This window comes from Odontesthes bonariensis, chromosome 4 (assembly GCF_027942865.1).
Source record: "Odontesthes bonariensis isolate fOdoBon6 chromosome 4, fOdoBon6.hap1, whole genome shotgun sequence".
Lineage (NCBI taxonomy): Eukaryota > Metazoa > Chordata > Actinopteri > Atheriniformes > Atherinopsidae > Odontesthes > Odontesthes bonariensis.
The window spans coordinates 26,033,713-26,055,522 of record NC_134509.1 but is presented as its reverse complement, the minus strand read 5'-3'; the positions used below and the strand labels follow the sequence as shown (position 1 = coordinate 26,055,522).

The 21,810-nt window shown below is 38.7% G+C and overlaps 2 protein-coding genes across 3 annotated transcripts in view; both read left to right on the top strand.

The window, feature by feature from the left end:
* Positions 1–21,810, top strand: part of rps15a (ribosomal protein S15a) — a 125,744-nt gene that overhangs the window by 78,958 nt on the left and 24,976 nt on the right. The gene's annotated exons all lie outside the window — the stretch shown is intronic.
* On the top strand, positions 13,928–21,385 carry coq7 (coenzyme Q7 homolog, ubiquinone (yeast)). Of its 2 annotated transcripts, none has more exons than XR_012769628.1 (6): positions 13,928–14,103; positions 14,382–14,560; positions 15,296–15,410; positions 15,565–15,714; positions 19,796–19,864; positions 20,114–20,206. XR_012769628.1 is itself a non-coding variant. In XM_075463696.1 (6 exons), exons 1-6 carry the CDS (start codon positions 14,019–14,021, stop codon positions 20,189–20,191), a joined length of 666 nt encoding a protein of 221 aa, XP_075319811.1. In that variant the 5' UTR covers positions 13,928–14,018; the 3' UTR covers positions 20,192–21,385. The 2 variants fall into 2 exon arrangements, 1 of the variants encoding a protein (XP_075319811.1); XM_075463696.1 differs by having other exon boundaries at positions 15,565–15,704; positions 20,114–21,385.

The window sequence follows — 21,810 nt, the reverse complement described above, 5'->3', positions numbered from 1 at the left end:
ATCAGGATTTGAATAGAGCAGAGCGACATATACTTTAAGCATCTACGAGTTGACACAAAGTCTTAATGAGCTGATTTTCGATCCCAATTTAGCTGTCTGACCAAAGAAACACCAAAATATTGGGAATCCAGCTGTATTAATACACACTCAAACTTTACCGTTTTTACCAAAAGATGCAGAAAGAAATGACTTTGGGGCATTTGTTTGTTTAGTTAAAGGTGATAGAGAAAGGTTGAATGGGGCATTAATCCTTGTTCTGTGATGTGATATGTAGCCCCAAAAAAAATTGGTTGGGTCTGTAATGGCTCAGAACCTCCCTAAAAGGCTCTCTGAAACAGCCATGTTACTATGCTGGGTTTAGAATGCGTTGTTTGCCTTTATTGGCGTCGTTTCAGAGCTTATCTGGCAACCTCATTATGAAATGCAGGTAGGTGTTGGCGCTATTCGGTTGCCGTTGCTTGATTGGCTGCCCTTGCCTAGCATTGAACCACCTGCAACGAGGTTACTTAGTCGAGAACGTATGGCTTCTCAAAGCCCCCTCCTATTGTGTAGTAATACATTTTAGTTTGGCTTCATTTGTTTTGTTTTACTTTGGTTACTGTGACTTCCAAAGGTTATGCATTGAAACAAGCAAGCTGGCCTTTGCAGGCTTACTTACCGCCTGCATAATAGTGCAAATAGCTGCAAATATGCTCCTGGTGGGTTGAAGGTCCAGCTTATGCATCCTTTCAGCTCTTTCTGTGGGACCACTTCAGCATATCCTTGAGCTATGACATCATTCAGGAAGGCGGAGTATTCATCATGGAACACCGGATTTCGACTCAGTTTCCTTTTCAGGCTGTTGAGGCGCTGTAGTAGCCTGACTACGTCATACTCACGATTCCAGTCAGAATGTGAGTCTGATACCGCTCAATAGAGTTTTGAGTATGGGGGCGTCTTTCAACTGAACCAGGAGAAAAAATGCCTCTTCGCTCAATTGGATAGACCTACAACCAATCAGAGCAACGTAGTATGTGACGTAGATTAAGCAACACACACTTGTTGTAGGAAGGATGGCAAAAACATCTTTTCTATCGATAAAAGCCTTTATCGCGTTCCTCTGTTCGTCTTTCAAAATGAATGCAATGTGGAGATCCTGTAGAACAGACTCGATGGCAGAATCTACACACCCTAGCTCTCCAGCGGCAGCCATGTTCAGCTCTTTAGTGACATAGTCGATAATGTCCATGTTGATCATCTGTCCATCATCGTATAAAGCCTGCCCTGGCAATCTGATTGGGTCGACCGATTCTTGGTCGGGCATAATGATTTTCCAACTGAGCAGAGCCAGACCGAACTTCCCAACCAAAACTTTAATGGGCGGGGCTAAGTTCGGCTGGCACCCAGGCTAGCGCTGTAGGGCAATGGGACGATTATTGGGCAACTTGACATTATCGTCCTTGAAGGGTAAGTCTAGTGTGTAGTGGCCATCTATGAGTGACACAGAGTTGTTTGCAATGTCAAGGAACTTTTTGTCCTCAATGGAGTGCTCACGCTTTTCGTCAGCAGTCTTTTCATTAAATTCATGGCTGTATTGACTGATCAACAACTTCTCCAGATTTGCAACAGAGATCCTGTTCACTGCTGCAGATTGACAGTCATCATCTATGGCGGACTTGCCATGTCTTAAGGGCCCGTTGACAACCCATCCCACTAGGGTCTTTATGACATAGGGTCCCTCATCCTGACTGTTTATTACTTCCCAGGGCTCTATGACCTTCGAAGCATTGGTTCCTATCAGCAGTTCAATGCTGCTGTCGATCACTGGAATGTTGTCCTTTTCCAGGTATGGCCATCTGGCGAGATCCTGCTTTGTGGGGATATGTTCAGAGGTTACAGGCATTTCTTTTTGCGTGAACACATCAGGTAATGGAATGAAATTGTTTTCTTCAAGACCAGAAATTTCTAAGCCTGACACCACATAAGTTGGCACAGATGTCTCGTGACTCATTGTTTGTAGCAGTATGTTTGTTTTTCTTCCCTGAACGTTCAGCTGTGACATGAGCCGCTCAGTACAAAAAGTAGCTGAGCTACCTGGGTCGATGAATGCGTATGCTGTTATGACCTTTTCTCCTCTGCCTGCTTTTACTTTCACAGGGGGCACTGAGAGCATGTTACCGGCCCCTGTACCGGCCCCAATGTGCCAACATTCTTTGGGCTGTGCATCGACAGGATGTACGTCTTCAGACGTGTCAGGCCTTTGTTGTTGCTGTGGCTTTTGTTTTGTGTCAATGTGCAGGACACTTGGGTGCTGTTTGGAGCATACAGTGCAGGTAAGTCTTTATTTGCAGTGTTTGCTGAGGTGACCTTGATTTAGACAGCCAAAGCAGATCCCTTTTTCCTTTAAGAAGTCTATCTTCTCTCTGTGTCTCTTTTTCATCAGTGCATCACAGCAGTCCAGTGTATGATTAGAGCCACACATAGGGCAAGTTGCTTGCATGGCATTACTTTTGGGGTGTTGGCTGAGTTGGGGGGAAGAGGCAGAGACATTAGTTGCACCACTGACGAAAATGGCACCAGTGGACTTGGATTGTGGCCTAGATGTATTGGGGAGGTTTCCCGCAGCTCTTGTGGGCCTATGCTGAATGTCTCCATACACTGGATCAGTAATCACTCTCAGTTGCCTTTCAAGAAATGTGACAAGATCAGAGAATTGTGGTCTGTTGTTCTGCTTCTCCTGAAATTCACACACATAAGAGCGCCAGCGCTCTCTGAATTTGTAGGGGAGCTTCATGATCAAGACCTTCAGGCTGGAGGACAAGTTAATTTCCTGTGAGTATCTCATTTCTTGCATTGCATTACAACAACTCCTCAAAAATAACACAATGGCTTGTAGTGCCTTCGCGTCCTCAGTTTTAATGACAGGCCATTCCAATGCTTTTTTCAAGTAGGCAGAGCAAATCTTGAATTCATCTCCATAGTGTTCCTGAAGCAAAGCCTTTGCCTTTTCATAGCCTGTGTCTGAGCTCATGTGAAGACAACTCCTCACAAGGTCTCGAGGGTGCCCACTTGTGTATTGATCAAGAAAGTACAGCCTATCTGCAATATTGTCAGTTTTAAGCTCAATCATATGCTCAAAAGCTCTGATGAATGGCCTATACAACAAAACATCTCCACTGAAGACTGGGACTTCTCTTTGAGGGAGTTTTGACTGTTGTTGCTTTACAAGAATGGATGTTATGTCATTTTGACGCTGTAGAATATTTGCAAGTCCATCATTAACATCATGCCTTGGAGGTGCTACGAGTTGGTTAGACATGCTTGTTGTGTTAGAGGGGTCACTCTTTCTAAGTGAATCAAGAGGACTTGAGATGGTCTTGTGGTTGGATCCCTTGGCATCTCCTCACTTGGTGGTTCCACTGTTGGACTGGACAGCAAGGCTCCTTGTTGTTGCTCAGCAGACTTGAGAACTGCAAGTTTGGATGATGAGGCAGCCAACTGTGTTTTCAGCTCAAGAGCCTCACGTTTCTGCTTTAATGCTCACATCTCTTTCTGTGGGGCACTCTCCAGTTCTTCCAATTCATGCATTTCCTTCAGTGCTGCAGCCTTGGCCTCGAGTCCAGCTCTTTCAGCCTCTGCAACTACTCTGGCTGATGCTACTGAAGATGTCCTGGACCCACGTGACCTGTGAGAGACTTGAGAGATGCTGTCCTTTGCGGTCACCTCCACTTCCTCCTCCTTCTCCTCTTCTGGTTTAGGATTAGTTGTCTTAGATGCACCAAAAAGCCACTCAGACACAAGAGAAAGAAAATGATCAATTTCAGCCATTTTGGATTTAAACCATTCACATTCATCTTTGTTCATTTCATCTTCACTCAGTTGCCCCTGGTACTCTCTTATGCACAGACTTAAACTCTGCAAGAAGTTGCATGTACTTTTGAAGATTTTATTTTACTTCCTGTATGCCAGTCACATCTTCCATTAATTCAAGCATTATATTCTTCCTTTTTGTCAACTGACTAAGTTTTCCCTTTAACATTTTTCAATTTAGGTTCATGTTCACCATCTTCCATTTTTTTTCCTGAGTTTGAGGCACTATTAGCTACTCCCTCCATCACATTTGTTTCCATTTGATCAGCCATGTTTGTTTCAGTCCTTATTTATCCAGTCATCCAAACAATATAGTAGTCCACTCCAATAGCAGAAAACTTTACAACTGGGTAAATTCCGTATAATCCACTCCAATAGTAGACTTCCTTAATTGAATCTTCAACTTCAACATCAAACACGTCTTCTTAAATGTACTAGAGGGAGTACATACCATGCTCTCAAACAATCAGCTCCTTGTGCTCCATAGCTTCCATCAATTTCTCCTTTTCCATCTTGAATCCACAGTTTGTTTTTTCAAGTTGGCTCACTGGATGGTATCCATCAGTTTGGGAGAGGTCTTTGACTTTGTAGTGGCTATTTATTTGTCCTATTGTTTCCTATTGATAGCCACTGGTGGCTGAGCTAGAGAGGCTGACTCAAACATCCAAGTTGAAAATAATATCCAGAAGAAAAGGTTGTCCGAAAATATTGAGGGGTTTAATGAAAATAAATGATGATACAAAACTTAGAAGATATATAATGTCCATATGAAGCAGGATTAATAAGATAAACTAAGGATTCTTTTGCTTGGTAGTTAGGTCAAACACCATCACTTCCTGCTCCAGCCACGCCTTCTCAGGTAACATCACCTGTAGATATAGGAAAGGTGGATGGCCCCTTTGGCCACAAGAGGGAGACGGGAATGGGCTTGCACAACACAAAAAAGGGAGATGTAAGAAAAAACTCAAATGTGCATTTTGGCTCCTACAACACATTTAAAACAAAATAAAATGTGATACTTACAGGCTGTACTGATTGCTGGGGTTGATTTTGTTGCAAAGTCGGAACTGACCCTCTACTGAGCATTAAATTCCGACTGAAGCCTGCTCGGAATCGTGCAAGGTTTGTGAAACTGTATTCCGTGAAATGCGCAGCGCAAAGGAAAAGTCGGCGGTTGTATGTACTGGGGATGCTGTTAAAAATAAATAAAAGCCATTGATCGCGAACATTGCTTTCCGGGGGAAGAATATGTAACGATCGTAGTCCGCTTTCACAGCCTTGGAAGGCACACCTGTTTCTGTTTCTCGCGTGTCTGAAAGGGGGTGGCTGTGGATTTGGGTGTGGGGGGGTGATTGTGCCAAAAGTGACGTCACTTTATGCTCAAACACGGATTTGCCCATTTTCTGGCGGCAATTCAAAAAAGGGGGAGTACTTGAAACAGAGGTTCTGACACTTGCTGGCACTTCGTGTGTACTACCCACAGTGGGGAGACTCAGAACTAACACCAAAAACGTGAAAAAGATGATTTTGATTCTCTATCCCCTTTAAGTGTGTACAAACAGAAGTAATTATATTCCTCAACTGCTTTTTCTGGGTTATTCCATCTGGTTTTGAGAAACTCAGTTTTGTACAACTGCAGTCGAACTAACATGTTTAAATCCATTTTAACAGTTTGGTTTCGGTCACACTCACACAATACATTGTTTTTATTCTAGTGTCGTGTAAACACAGTTAGTGTTTCATTCATTTCAGCTGCTGAAGCAATTCAGACCTGAGGTGGCATTCTGAAAATTTCTCAGCCTCTGAAGAAACTATAAATATGACATAAACGATTTTGTTGTAAATTATAATCTTTCACCTTGTGTTAACCAGCTTAAAATGCTAATGTGTCTTGAAAATTAGGTTATGTCTTTTGTAATGAGACCATTGCTACAGATCTTAAAAATGAAGTACTGTGCCTGCATAATTTGTCGTGAAGAATTTCACCTTTTTTCTAGTGGGGTTGTGTGAAGTCCTCATGAGCAGTACTAGCCTGTTGTAGACAATGGTCAGGGCTTTATCAGTTTTGGGGAATCATGGAGAATTACTAACAAATCTTCCAACTAAAATGCCCATGTAAGTTGACACGATAATGGAGTCCTGTAAAGTACCGACCCCACAAAGAATAGGAGGTAAATGTGTCTCACACTGTTTCACATTTCCCCATCAAAGCAGACTATGTTCTCAAATGTTTTGTTTATGAAGCCACAAAGTCCTCATATGCAGGCATGAGGTGGAGCTGGGTATGTGCTGCGCTTTGTAATTTCCAAGAAGGGTTTACACATTAACACTCAATGGTTAGGGTTAGAAAACAAGGGCTTTAGGGCTTTAATACAAGATATTTAGATTGCAATTGTCACCATCGTCGATGCCATTTTACACTTCACATACAGTTATCCTCACAACCACTCTAGGTTGCATCTCCTTCAAACATAATAGTTGGGGATTTAGACATGCATGCACCTAAGACCCAAGTAGTTGTTTTTGGGCGGAGTAAGGTCTCTAGAGTTTCTAGCTAGCCAACAGTTACTCATCTTTTGGCAACAGAGGAGCAAATTTTCACCATTAATAACAGCTCAAACCTTAAAATGTTCATTGTAGTTTGAGCCAATGCTGTACATAGGAATTTTTTCTCTGTGTCATTGTCGCATCAGACAGTTTTTTACTTCACTTTTTGTCACTATTTTCTCAACAAAAGAACATCTGTGTTGCAACAAATCATTGCATGCACGGTTGTGTGTATTGTATGTTAGTACATTTTTCTGAAGCGTCATAAAGGACTGGGCAAAAGGGCCAAAGTTTCAAAAACTTCTAGTGGGAATATTACATAGCACAGTATATATTTCCTACCTGCAGTGAGCGACTTAACTGCTAAAACACATCTGACATGCATTCTTGAATGGAAACTTTGCTCCAGCTTTCTTCCAAAGTTTTGATATTAAGTCAATATTGAGTCATTTAGTTCTGGGAGTTTAGACAGAGCAAATCTTCCACTATGCATAGTGCTTGGCTGAAAGACAGAGCATGAATTATTGTAATCTACTCCCAGCTATTCAACACGGGACTAAGAGATCATTGGGCACTGACACAGCAGCAAACTGCAGAAGCACAAGCCGGTGGACAAAGTGAGCTGGAGATCAAAATGGTGTGGTTATTGCATTGTGCCTGAAAAGTTCATATGATTTTCCAAAGAACTAGATTTTTCAGGCCATGTGACACAGCAGGATTGTCTCTAATATCTATGCATTCTTTTTCCATTTGGATCGATGCATATTCATTATACTTGTCTGTGAATCCTTCATATTAAAATGCAAGGAGAGCATTAATGTAAAACTGAAACTCAGCCTGTTCTTTGTGTTTGCCCATTTTCCCGATCCATCCCCTTCCACTCCAAAAAAGATTAAGGTTTGTCACTTGTGTGAGTTAATATGCGCTGGGATAGAAGCCAATCCCCAAACTGGGATTCTGAAATGACTTAGGAGGATATTGAAAATTTAGGAGTGGAGAATCTCACTTTTTCTACAGTTCACAATGGCAAACACATGGTGGATATCCACAAAGTCAACACAAACAGAAATATGTTTCAAGTGGAATAAGTGAGCCATGAAATGGGACTCAAGCATGCACCCTTGTCTTTTCACGCAAACATCATTGGCCTCTACCGCAAGTATTACTTTGTATCCAGACCCAGGTCAACTGTTACAACTTCACTAAGAACCGAAATCAGGTGTATGCTTTCTTTTCATATTCACTGGTTCAGTGTGTTTCACATTTTGTATCTCTTGCAAATTTTCTATGCCATCAACAATGGTGAATTTGGTGAACATTTTGGATGGATGTTTTATTGCTGTATAGAAGGAGAAATGCTACTTTTACAAACATACGTGGCTATGTTTTTCCATACAAAATAAAAAAAAAAACACTGTTATGAAAGTGTTGTTGATGTAAGGAAGAGGAGACGGGTTGGAGTTTTTCCACAGCACAAAATGAATCCTATCTGAGTCTTTCATAAGTATGTTTGATCTTGTTTTTATGCATCATTTGATGGGCCAAAAGCCAAGTTATGATTCAAGATCCAAACAACTTCGAGCTTTCTTTAAGAGGGTTGTCACAAACAACATGACGTGAGTGAGCTGAAACAGTGACGGATGTTGTTCTACATCTGGTTAAATAGCTAATTTTACATATAATTATAAATGCCGCACACAAGCTCTGGGAGTCCTACCACACAAGTCAAGGACCAAATGAGACAAGACCTATCGTGTCTCCTCAAAGTGCAAGGAGACACTGTTGACTCAGTGTAGTCTAGAGGCGCTTAGGCTGCGTCCCACCACAGTTATGCACTGTCTGACCAGAGCCTTGGAGCAAGGGTGTGCAGACGCACAAAGGTCCATGGATGCATGCAAACATTACACAAACACAGCCAGACTCACATACATGCAGGTGCATAGATTCATGCATGAGTTTTGCTTCTCTCCAGCTCTGTGGTTTGTTCTTCAATCCTGTCGTCATTTGAAACGCAAACAAGAAAAGCAAGACTTTCTTTTGATCTTTTCTTGCTTCAGTTGAGCCAAAGAATTTTACCAAACCGTTTACTGGTTATTTCATATGTGCACTTTCATCAAAGAGGGAGTGTTCACTCTTTGGGGATTAACTTTACACCTGACAGGCAGATCCTTAAATTGCTTTATCCACCTGTGTTGAAAGGTTTGTTTTTTTAGGTTTCTATCCCCCAATTCTTTACATGCCTGTTATCCCCAGCAAAAAAATACTGTGCAGCCCCCTTTTGCCTCCCAAACCTCCTTCTTTGTGCACTTTCTATGTACTTTTTCCAATCCCCATCAATCACAATACAGTCTGCAGACTAAATATGGCAATTTCATTAAGACCAAGCATCAACAAATCAACCTTGACTCAAAAGCTTGAATAATACTTACCCATGTTTTGAAGAAAAATACATTATAATCTTACTAAACCCAATTTTGATGTGTGTGCTATTTGAACATAAAAAGTACTACAATAACTAAGGTTTCCAAAGGCTACCAAAACAAATTAGTAATGCACCTCCAAATATTTTAGATGCTTCTTCGAGGTGGGTTGTAAACACAATCAAATGGGACACAGTCCTTGTCGGTCATTTTTACTAGACTGAACCTGAAAGAGAATCCAAAACTCTGTTTAGCTTAATAGGAAAATATAGTGTGTTTCAGCTTACTTTTAATCAGTCTAGCCAACTATTTTTAATGTTTGGGTTTAGTCTATTGCCTTTCAAAGAGTAGTTTTCTGTTATATCTGGCAACAGCTGCCAGAGTGTGTGTGTGTGTGTGTGTGTGTGTGTGTGTGGGGGGGGGTTAGAGTTTTAGTGTTTTAGAGAACCAGGTTTGACTCCAGGGTGAGATAGATATTTCTTGGTCTTGGACACTATGGGCCCAGTTTCTTGTGAGTCCTGTGCGAGACCATAGTTCTGCTTTTACTTTTATTCTCACCCATTGTTTGGTTAAGTTTAGGCATATATTTGGTTAAGGATAGGACAAGATAATGATTTTGGTGGAAACTTAAATTACTTTGCAGTGGTCAAGTCAATATTAACCTAGACATACTAATTTTCACTTAGGGCCACAAGACAGAGCATAATAACCCCGCAAAATGTGTTTCAAAAAAACATTTTTATTGATTGAAACATCTCACACATTTGCCCTGACAGAGGCACCAAAACTGTAGGTAGAGGAGAGAAAAATGATCAGTTTTATTAGTTTGCTGGGCAGCAAGCACTCACTCCCATTTGCCTAGTGTAGGTTTGGCTCCTACAGTCGAGCCAAAAAACTTATGATCGCCACAAATTGTGGTCCAGCTGCACGATTGTCGGAATGCCAACCTTTCTGTAAATGTCTGCAGGATCTCAAAATTCAAGCAATTACTTTGACTGTTAATGGCTAGAATACTGCAGGTCGAGTTCCTCTGAAAATGCCAGAAAAATCATAGAACAAAGTCATCATGATAACTTTGGTAGAATTTAAACAGGTCCCTGGGGAGCCGCAGATGACAACAGCAAGCTGTTTTCACATTTGAAAGCTACGCTGGTGACATCCAATATAGTCTATTATTCTAAGTTAAAATTAATGTTTCACATATCGACTGTGATGATTTCAGATATGAGATAAGACGAACCTTTATTAGTCCCACAAGAAATATGCAATGACTAAAATGTAATTTATCCAGGGACATCCCATGACATGTTTGCCTGTCATATGTTGGACTTTCAATTGCACAAATCCACAAATACATTTTTGATATTTAGGATGAATATTCTGAATTTCTTTAATAGAATGCGTCCTGGGATTTTAGATAGATACCATAGAAAAACTATCTCAGCTATATATCATTGAAATATTCACAATACACTGTAATGAACTACAATATGATTTTGTATATGAACTATTCATTTAGTTAATCATTTATGACTAGTAGAAATAGTTTCCTAAAAATATAAATTTAATTATTACATGTCAAAATGCATGGAAAATAACAACTATACAAATAACAAAATAACATGGCTGGAGCCTATCCCAGCTGTCATTAGGCGAGAGGCCGGGTACACCCTGGACAGGTCTTTGGTATGGAGGATTTTTATTAATTTGTTACACATATACAACACATGTCTAATTTATTTAATTGACAGGGGCTGGTGAGAAACATTTTGTTTCAGCCTTTAATTGTGTGTTCTAATGCTCAGTGAAATGACAATAAATAGAAATATTGAATATCAAAATTGGTGGAGTGCCCTTTCACAACAAAACCACACCATATTAAATAATAAAGGACTAGCCCTAGATCATATTGTGCTTTGGTATTGCAAATTCCCAAACAAATATTAGAAATGAGTTGAATCATTGACCTGATAGACCTCAAAGGTGCTTGGAGCCCATAAACAGTTGCTCACCTCCCGATTAACCCAGCCTCACTGACACCTGTAATCGACACACACTCCTATAAAAAGGGACAAAGGCAACCCACATTAACCGATGTGAGGCCACACAAACGTGGAAACCCACAGTCAGACAGACAGATAGGGAAACACATAACCAGTGTCTCACCACAAATACACACACAGACAAAACCGGCACACCCCGTCATTCACCCTCTTGGCCTTGTTTACTTTTGACCATCACAGCTCTGCAGCAGTCAACCTCATCATTCCACACATTCCTGCACTCAAACTATTTTATGTGTTGTGCAGAAAGTTTTTGCATACCAAAGACAGGAGCAACGATTAATAGTGACACGAAGGTGCAAGATAATGCATGGGTTTCTTGCTATATCTTGAGACTCGGGACCTTACAATCACTGACCAAGTTCGTAACCTCGGAGTGTTGATAGACTCAGATCTGACTTTCAGCAGCCACATCAAAGCTGTCACCAAGGCAGCCTTTTACCACCTCAGAAATATCAACAGAATTAAAGGTTTCCTCTCCCAAAAAGACCAGGAGAAACTCATCCATGCATTCATCTCCAGTAGACTCGATTACTGTAATGCTCTTTTAACTGGACTTCCCAAAAAGAGCATTAAACATCTGCAGCTCATCCAGAACGCTGCTGCTTTTAACCCGGACTAAGAGATCTGAACACATCACACCAGTTTTAAAATCTTTACGCTGGCTTCCAGTCAGTCACAGAATAGATTTTAAAAAGCCTGCTGATGGTTTACAAATCCCAGAACGGTTTAGGCCCAAAATACATCTGTGATATGTTCAGAGAATATAAACCCAGCAGAGCTCTTAGATCCAAGGACTCAGGCCAGCTGGTCCAGTCCAGAGTACAGACTAACCATGGAGAAGCAGCATTTAGCTGTTATGCTGCAAATAAGTGGAACAAACTGCCAGTGGAGATTAAACCTTCACCAAATGTAGACATTTTTAAATCCAGGTCAAAAACATTTCTTTTCTCATGTGTCTATGCATGAAATATCTTTTAACTTATCTAGACTGTTGCCTGATTTTAAATTCATTTAAATGATTTTATTTGTTTCTCTTTATATCATTTTATGTATTTTTAATGCTTCTTGCACTCCCTGCTGCAATGCTTTTATTTTATGTAAAGCACTTTGAACTGTTTGTATATGAAATGTGCGAAACAAATAAATTTGATTTGATTTGATACTGATTTAAGTTATGATTTAATACATTTCATACAGTTTTCTTGTATTAAGATTTAACAGGCAAAATTAAAAGCCCACTGAAGTGTCACATATTTACTGAAAGTGAAATGATGCTGAAAACTGGGACCATGTGGAGGTTAGAGAGTAAATTTTCAACAACCAACTTTCTCTGGGAAACACTGCCATCTGTAGACCACGACCAACAACACTGATTGCTCCACAAAAGTCCTCATTTTCTTTTTGCTTAATCACTTCTTATATGATAAATCCAAACAAAAGGAAGAACCATAATTTGTTTGGCACGGAAAAACAAAGATTACCAAGCCAAAAGTTAATTTTCCCTTTTTACGTTCTTTCAAATGCTGGTTTTCCTCCCACAAGCCAAACATATGGGCCATGTGAACTCTGTGAACTCCAAATTATCTGTTGCAAGGATTTGTTTATGTTGTGACATAATCCGTTGACAGACCAGAGACTCAACCAGGATGATGACCCTGTTAACCTGCTCAGCAGCACATGAGCCACTGTAAAGTATAGATGGATGATTATACACTGGAACAAGTTGGGCCATTTTGATTTGTGTATTCCACACTCAGACAAACACAGACAATATTGATGTATGACAAATAAACAGTGCAGACCTATTTGCCTGTTGACCCCATGAAGGGTAGTTCTTCACCTTTAAACAACAAAGTTGTTCTTGTATCAGAACAGCTTGATGTTGAACATTTCAGTTCTACTGATGCATCATCAATCTGCTCTTTCTGTTGATTATTAGAAAGCTCAACTGATTTTGTAAATATGAAACTGTATCTTTTTTAAGATGAACAATTCTGAAATGCAGTCTGATAAACCCTGCAGCTGCACAAATTGGTGTTACCCGACAAATATATGAACAACTACTGCAGCAAGAAAGCAAAGCGTGCCAACTTTAACACATTAGGTGCACTTTCAAACAAACTTTCACAATTTCAACAGAGAGTTCAATGCTTGTGGATATAGCTATTATAAAAGTTTCTCCAGTAGTGTTTGTCTTTCATATTCTTCCCAACACCATGACACAAGGCCGCTTTTATTTGATATTCCATTTAAGTTGTGTTTTCTTTACGACAGTACATGGGCTCACTTCTTTGGACAGATTGTTATATATATATATATATATACACACACATATATGTGAGTGATTTAACCAATTTTTAACAATTGCTTTTAGCTTTCTTCTCTCATGTGTACAGGTTTGTAAATGGTAATTAATTAGTTTCTTTAGAATTATTTGCAAATAATTAATTTTTTTTTCTTAATTTCACAGCACATTAAACCATTGAATATGCAGCTTTCTGGGAAAGCTTCCTTATTTACAGTAATACAAATGCAAAATTCTTGTCTTTCCTGTCACCTCTGATTGAAAACGATCGCAACAAAAACTCACACAATTTATAATTTGATTTAACAAACTATAAAAACCGACTTTACCCTTTATTTGCACTGAAAATATCTTTAGGTGATTATGTGGCTGATTTTTTTGTTGTTTTTTTGGACTGTTTTTAAGTACAAGGTGAAACTTTGTTTCTCAAGAACAAATAAGTATAAAAATATACATAAAAAGAATGGTGAAATGAATGCGTGGGTGTTATAGAGATGGGCTTTTGCAAAGCTACACCCAAAATGATATTAAAGATTTAAAATAAAGACATGTAACATTACCAATGCATTTTTTAACAAAATATATAGTTAATAAAATAGGTAATTTGTTTGTAGTTACTAAAGACGGAGCAAGCAAGCAAATGGACTTGACATTTTGACACACGCTTGTCTGGAAATAAAAAAACCACACACACAGATTTGGGGTGGGGGAGCGGTGTTGTACAACGTGGTTACGTCATAAGTGTGAGCCACGTCCACCCTCTGACGCTCAATGTCAGCTCGTACACATTTACTTTTATAACAGTGGTAGTTCAAACATTAAGTAACTACCATGCAACGAGCTGCACGGACGGTTTTCTCTGACTGGTCTCACACTGTGAGTCCAGCGATGATTCGCCAGAGTTTAAAATGCAGAGGTAGGTGGTTGGTTTATGAGCTCGGAGCTACAGTGCTAAAAACACTCATGATGTAACGGTCATCTGTGCATAATGACTTATTACCTTTTAAGTTAGTTTTGTTATTCTCTTAATCGTGTTTACTGTCACAACAGCCTTGTTTATACAACCGAGAAGCTGAACTACCGTTTCAAAAGTTTGCCACTAGCTTAGACTTCAGAAGAATCTCAAACGTTTAAGCTTCCTCTCAAGACGGAGGAGGTGCAATTATATCTTTGTCTGCTACTTTGTTTTAACAGCGTCCCTCCAACACAGCACTCGTGCATACAGTGTTCTTCCGCCGCCACTTGACAATGAGGAGAAAGAGATGTTGCACCAAATGCTGCGCGTGGACCATGCGGGGGAATACGGTGCTAACCGAATATACGCCGGACAGATGGCGGTGTTGGGTAGAACAACGACTGGACCTCTTATCCAGGTATGGAGGACACATGGGTTCAGATGCTGTTTCACGACTTGGAAAGACAATCGATTCAATAAGCTGTATTATAGTTCACAGAAATGATTTTTAGTCTGTAAAATATCTCATAACCACCTCATGAACACTTACAAATATGGCTCATAGCCACCTCATGAACACTTAGAAATATGGCTGCTTTTGCTTGTTTTCAACTAGTGCAAACCCAATAGATCCCAAAAAAGAAGTGCCTCCATTAAGGAAAAATATGTGTTTTGATAAATATTTGGATCTGCCGGAAGAATAATCTGCTCAGTTCCCATCCAGTATCTATTTGATTGACAAAAACGGAGGCTAAGCAGTATTTATAGTAAATAATTTAATTTAAACAACATTTGATAGGAATCTTAGACAAAAAATGAAATTAAATCTATGATCAGCTGTTCACCTCAGCAGTGGCTGCTGTGCTGGGTGCAAGCGAGGTGCTGTAGAAGCAAAATAAAGAAGAGAAACAAACGTAGAAGGTGAGAAAGAGCAAGATCGAATGAATAGCTACCATAAATACCTGTGGTGTCTGCAAGGTTACCCGCTGAGGAGAGAGCAAAGAGACCTGGAAGAGCACTCATAGTGTTTAAAGTTGTCATAGTGGGGAAAAAAGTGGATCTGAAGTGAGATTTCAAAATGGGGGGAAAAATATATACAGTATGTATATAAATGTATATGTTCAGATTTGTGTTTTTTATGTTTGTTCTTTAGCAAATGTGGGATCAAGAAAAGAAACACCTAGCAAAATTCAATGAAATCGTTGCTGAGAACAGAGTTCGTCCCACAGTACTGCTACCTATCTGGAACATTGCTGGGTTTGTATTAGGTTGGTAGAGCCTATAAACATACTGTGTTTACAAAGCTGTGAGATAATTGAAAAAAATAAAGATTATTCCTTCTTAAAAGGCTCTTTTACCATGTATGATGTTTTATGTTTCAACTGTGTAGTTCTCTTGCTTGTTTTTTTTAATGTTCTCTAGGGGCATCCTCGGCATTGCTGGGAAAAGAGGGCGCCATGGCCTGCACCGTGGCAGTGGAAGAGAGCATCTCAGAGCACTACAACAGCCAGATAAGAGCTCTGATGGAGAGGGACCCAGAGAGATACACTGAACTGTTACAGGTGAGCAGAGGTGGGTAGAGTAGCCAAAAATTGTACTCAAGTAAAAGTACTGTTACTTTAGAATAATATGACTCAAGTATGATAATAATATGACTTCAGGTCAGTCACAGAATATATTTTAAAAGCCTGCTGATGGTTTACAAATCCTAGAACGGTTTAGGGCCAAAATGCATCAGTGATATGTTCAGAGAATATAAACCTAGCAGAGCTCTTAGATCCAAGGACTCAGGTCAGCTGGTCCAGTCCAGAGTCCAGACTAAACATGGAGAAGCAGCATTTAGCTGTTATGCTGCAAACAAGTGGAACAAACTGCCAGTGGAGATTAAACTTTCACCAAATGGAGACATTTTTAAATCCAGGTTAAAAACATTTCTTTTTTCATGTGTCTATGCATGAAATCTGCACGATATCTTTTAATTTATCTGGACTGTTTGCTTGTTTTTAAATTCATTTAAATTATTTTATTTGTTTCTCTTTATATTCTGTTATGTATTTTTAATGCTTCTTGCACTCCCTGCTGCAATGCTTTTATTTTATGTAAAGCACTTTGAATTGTTTTGTACATGAAATGTGCTATATAAATAAAGAAAAAAAAAAAAGTAAAAGTAAAAAGTAGTCATTGTTGGGTCTAAAAGTTAACCCAGCTGGAAAACAGTTCACTCAAGACAACCCCAGTGATCAACAAAACACACAAGATTGTATTTTTACTTGCACGGGGAGCCTGACTTAGTGACAGATCTTACTCCTTCACCCGTGCTCAAAGGACTCCATCCGACTTTCCCCGTGTAGTTCTTTTTATCACACAGCTTCGTTACAATCAGCATGTGTGAAACAATCTTGTGAGCAAGATGCAACAAATGTTTTACTGGGACATCTAGTTCCTCACGTGTTGAGTGGTTGCACATTCTTCTACATGGGAAGACCAGAGCACCCTGTTTCTCACAGTTCCCTTTAATTACTTTGTATCACACTAAGCAAAGTTCACACACTACATGTCTGTCTATAAAATGTTGTTTCCTCAAAATGAAAATCTATATACATTTTTCCAACAGTCTTCCAAATAATTACTTGAGTAAGAGTAAAAAAAAAAAAGTCCTTGGTGAAAAAACTACTCGAGTACTGAGTAAATGTTGAGTAACGTCTGATTTATTTGTTAACACAAGCATTCAATTCTTTCAAATGCTGGTTTTCCTCCCACAACCCAAACATATAGGCCATATGAACTCTGTGAACTCAGACAACTCAGACAGACAGAAATACAAAATAATCATCTTTAGGCAAATTAGAGTTCATCCAATTGATAAAATAAATTTTAATTAATTAATTACAAAATAGCTTAAATTAAAAATAATCCAAGTAAATTCAAGTACTTCAATAAAAAAATAAAAGAGACTTAGGAAATGTGTAAAACATATGTAACCTAAAAAACAAACATTCGCCTATCCACGGGGGAAACGAATTTAGGAAGCTTACCGCTACATGTTTGATCAAGTTAGATGTTGAGTTTCTGCTGAAATGTCCGTTTGTTTTGGTTGACAGAAGACACATAATGTAGCTGCTGTTTCTCACTCTTTGTAAGGTAAACATGCTTTCAGTATGAGGCCTCGTCTGTGTTTTCATTTCCGACCGTTGATTCTGACATTTTTCATCTATTTCTTTTTTGTTTGCTACGGCTGTAAATTGTAAAACTGACCCATCCCGCCGCTGAGATTGAGTATGGTCACGTGACCAGAGCTATACTCTGCACGTGACGAGTCTGCATGGCTACGTTTGATTGGTGAAACACAGTCACGTGGTAAAGCCTTTGACGGAAGTCTCTCTTTCTGTCAAAATAAAACATTAAAATGAGGCATACGCGGGGGGGGGTAAAAATAATGACACGTAGAATACCAAAGAGGTAAGAAGAAAAGTAATGAGCGCATTGTAGCCTAATGTAGCAGAGTAAGAGTACAGTTTCTTCTTCACAAATCTACTCAAGTAAAAGTAAAAAGTATAGTAATTTAAAACTACTCCTAGAAGTATAATTTTTTTCAAAAACTTACTCAAGTAAATGTAACTCGTTACTACCCACCTCTGCAGGTGAGTCTTTTATATTGTTTTCACTTGACTGGGGCTGTTATTGAACAATAGGGATTTTACCCCATACTCACAAATAGATACGCACATGTATGACTGATGTCACCATATTGCATATGTCAGTCATGTATTGTCTGTGAGTGTGTGGCCAGCTGCTGGCAAATTTACTGGAAGGTGCAGCATGCATCAGTGAGATAGTCCTACCTACTTTTTCTAATTGAAAGTTATGAAAAACTTCAAACTCGACCACTCTGAGACTGAGACTTGAGACTGTGGCTAGTTAAAGATTAAAACAAAAATTAAACCTTATTTACCACAGTTTCAGTGGTTAAATGCGAAAAAACACATCCACACCTTTGGGCAACCCAGGGAGAAACATTTAATGTGTGTGTAGCACAGATGCCTCACCACACGGTCCTCAAACCGGCACGCTGTTATCTTTTTGACTCATTTTGTAGCTTTTTGTAAATCTCAAGACGGGAAACTCTGGGCAATTACAACTGCTATCAGTTGCAATTAGGTTGCAAAACAGTTAACAGTACACATAAAGTCTACACTTCATAATCATCCACCACAGTGTAGATCTTTATCCACTTTGACTTCTGTCTTTTCCACAGCAAAGCAAAGCTAAAGAGCCAAACAAAGCTACCAACAAAGAACAGTTCATACCTCAGAATATTCCACATATTTCTTAGACTGCCCCCATGGGGTAGAAGAGCACTATAAAGTGTAGAGGCTTGTTGAAGAACTATGTGCAAAGCTTAGAATTCATGTAAAAGATGGACAGTGTCTTTTGGTTAGAAAAATGGAGCCAATGTGGAAATACCTCAAAGTCGCAAGTAGAGCTTTGATCACAGTGCATTCAAGTGTCAAGTAGTAAATAAAGTGTCCAGTAGTAAGAGTTATAAATATAGGAGAAAAAGATATATACAGTTATATGTTGAGATTAAATCATATTTTCCCTGTTTCAACAGAGGTCTATAATGTTTAGTTCTTGTTTCACCCATCTGCTTGAATGCCCGAGAGGAAAAGTACTGTCACTTTCGAGCTCAGACAGTGTGTGACACATTTAAACCAGAAAACATATTCATACATGTTGCCTTCAGTGATAAAGCGAGGAAAAAAATTACTTTTTTAAAAATCATCCTCTATACTCTTGGAGACACAACTAACATTAAAACCAGTCAACTATTCAAGGAAACCTGGAAGTAAAAGGAAATAAGACAAAATTAAACTTTGAAGTTATCCACATTTTATTGTTCCAAAGTTATCTTAAGGTGGACTTATCTTAAGGTGAATTGTAAGTCGCTTTGGATAAAAGCGTCTGCTAAATGAATAAACGTAAACATTTACTACATTTATTTTCTCATAGATCTAATCCAACTCTCCACAATGACATAACTTATTAATATAAAGAAACTTGAAAATCTTGAAAAAGCAAGCATTTAGACGTTTTGTTATGACACTTGTAACTGAGCTTCAATACATCTTCTTTTCTATAAAGGTCCATGAGATGTCTCAGTAACTTGTCAACAGTTCATCAGTGCATAATTGTATCTAGTGGGCATCACTAGGAAAAGAGTACACTAGTCTATACAGTGACTCAGTTGAGAGTTACATTGGAGGAGAAAAAATGTCCGCGGTTATGAAACTGTCAGCAGAACTAAAAGACAAGATTACAAGATAAATTCTGCATTTAAACCGCCATAAAGCTCAGCAGCCACAACAATCTTATTATGAAATGTTGGGTCTCATGACAAATTTATTTGGTTCAGTGTAACAGTTGCCAACACCTCACTTTAGAGCAGCATATATATAAGATGAGAAACACGGTATCAATAAATATGACCTGAATCCAAGAGTGAAACTAATAATTGTTATTGCTGACTTTTTGTTTCTTTGTCTTTTCTTGTGGTTTTTATTTTGTAAAGTAGTATATAAATACTGTTATCTTTAAAAAAACAAACAAAAAACATTTAACAATTTAATTGATATTTTATCATCTATTTTGATAGATAATAAAGGAATTTAGAGATGATGAGATGGACCATCACGATACAGGATTGGAGCATGATGCGGAATCAGTAAGTGTTATTTTTCCTCATACTCTCAGATAATAAGCTGCTTTATCACTTTCAAGTCAACACATACTTTTATTTCATTGTAGGATTAATTTCTTATAAAACAGTAATTTTATGCTTCAATTTTGCTTGTCGCATGGTGTTTCTTTCTTCTTTGTTGATCTATTTATCAGCTTTCATTGGCATCTTAGCTCAACTGTGATCACATACATATATCAAAGTGATCCAACTTTGTTTTTTCTTGTGTTTTAGGTACCTGGATACTGGCTACTAAAAAATGTTATTCAGCTGGGTTGCAAAGCTGCAATTTATGTTTCTCAACGTGTTTAGCTTCGTGCTTTAAACCGAAAATTGTTTTGATATTTTGATTCAGTTTCTGTAAATGAGTTAATTTGTCATCTGTGAATGAAGCACGTGGTGTTGCAACATGCTGTACTTTTGTCAGATAAAATGTGTTGTACACAAACATTTACTGTTGTCTTAATGACATACTTTTGATTGCTTTGCACAGCATCGACTGTTTAAGTGTGTTGGTGGAGGTGACCCTTGCTGACATCAGTGCTGTTTTCTGAATGAAATGGTTTTATCTCTGTGTTGCAGTGGTGCTGTTGAAATGTAACGTGTCATAAAAGCGATGTTGGTGACAAAAATCTAGTAAAGTGAATATTGAATTGAATGAGTTCATGAGTTATATTCTCCACTTATCTCTAATGATATACGTCCTTATTCTGCCTCATGTTGTATCAGTATTCTTGCACCTGCTAGTGAAGTTAATGGAGTTTATATGCTTGTCTTTGACCAAAAGGTAGATACCTCAAATAAACCTGATAAGGACATATTGATACCATTATACTTACACCATCATACCCTTCAACAAATCCTCCTGTTTCACATGTAATAGCTCATATATCAAGCTGACCAATGGCTTGTCATCCCGGCCAAGCAGCTAAGCACCCTCACACAGCTGTTCTGGGTACATTAGGTCACAGAGCAAAAAGGATTGACAAAAGACCTGTTCAGGGGCCCCTAATCTATTAGCCCTTTCATCGAGTTGAGCAAGCTGAACAAAGTTGTCATTCCCGTGCTGGTCATTATCCTTAATTTTGTGTTTATAAATGGGGTAAAACTTAACATGATTGATACGACTCAATGAATTACTTTGATTAGTTTCTTGGATCTTTCATAGTAATGGCATTTACTAAATGAAGTGCAGTATGCTGATTTGTGAAAATGAAATCAAAGGAATAAAGGACACTTTCTGCGTGAGGATCTGCTACTTAAATGAAATATTAGAAACCTTAATACATACTTTGGTGTTTTGATGATTGTGACGATGTCTTTTTTCAGTAGGGGTTCACTTGAAAGGTTGAAAACCCCTCTTTCCAGTACAATTCAACACCTTTTAGTGTGGCTCACTGACTTTTCCTCTAGTGTCACTAATGATGATAATATTAATGATGATAATGATGTAATACCATATCCATCTCTAAATTAAACTGTTCCGTGTCACAACTTGTATATTAACTATTTTACCACTGGTTATTATTGATGTCTATCCATTCATTTCTTTAAGTCCATTAATGGATGCACAATAAGTCCCTTTAGAGGTGAGGTGTTACCAAACTTTGCAGATCTATTTTTCTTAGCATGAGGTCAGGGGAGTTATTTCAGCTGCAGTGGGTTTACATATCAGACCTGACCTCAAGGGTTAATGTGCTGTATGGCCTTCATTCCTTAAAAATAGGATATTTTGTACTGTCCATCAGCCCAAGTGAAAGCTGAGTGTTAAAAATCTTTAGCTCTTGCCATGTTTGCTTTGATGGTTGACACGTTGAGCCTTTTTTAAATATGTCCTCTGACAGGTTAATTGGTGACCAGTTCTTTAAGGGCTGCCAACATAGGAATGGTTTGACACTCCTTAACTACCTTTACCAATTCCTTCAAGTACT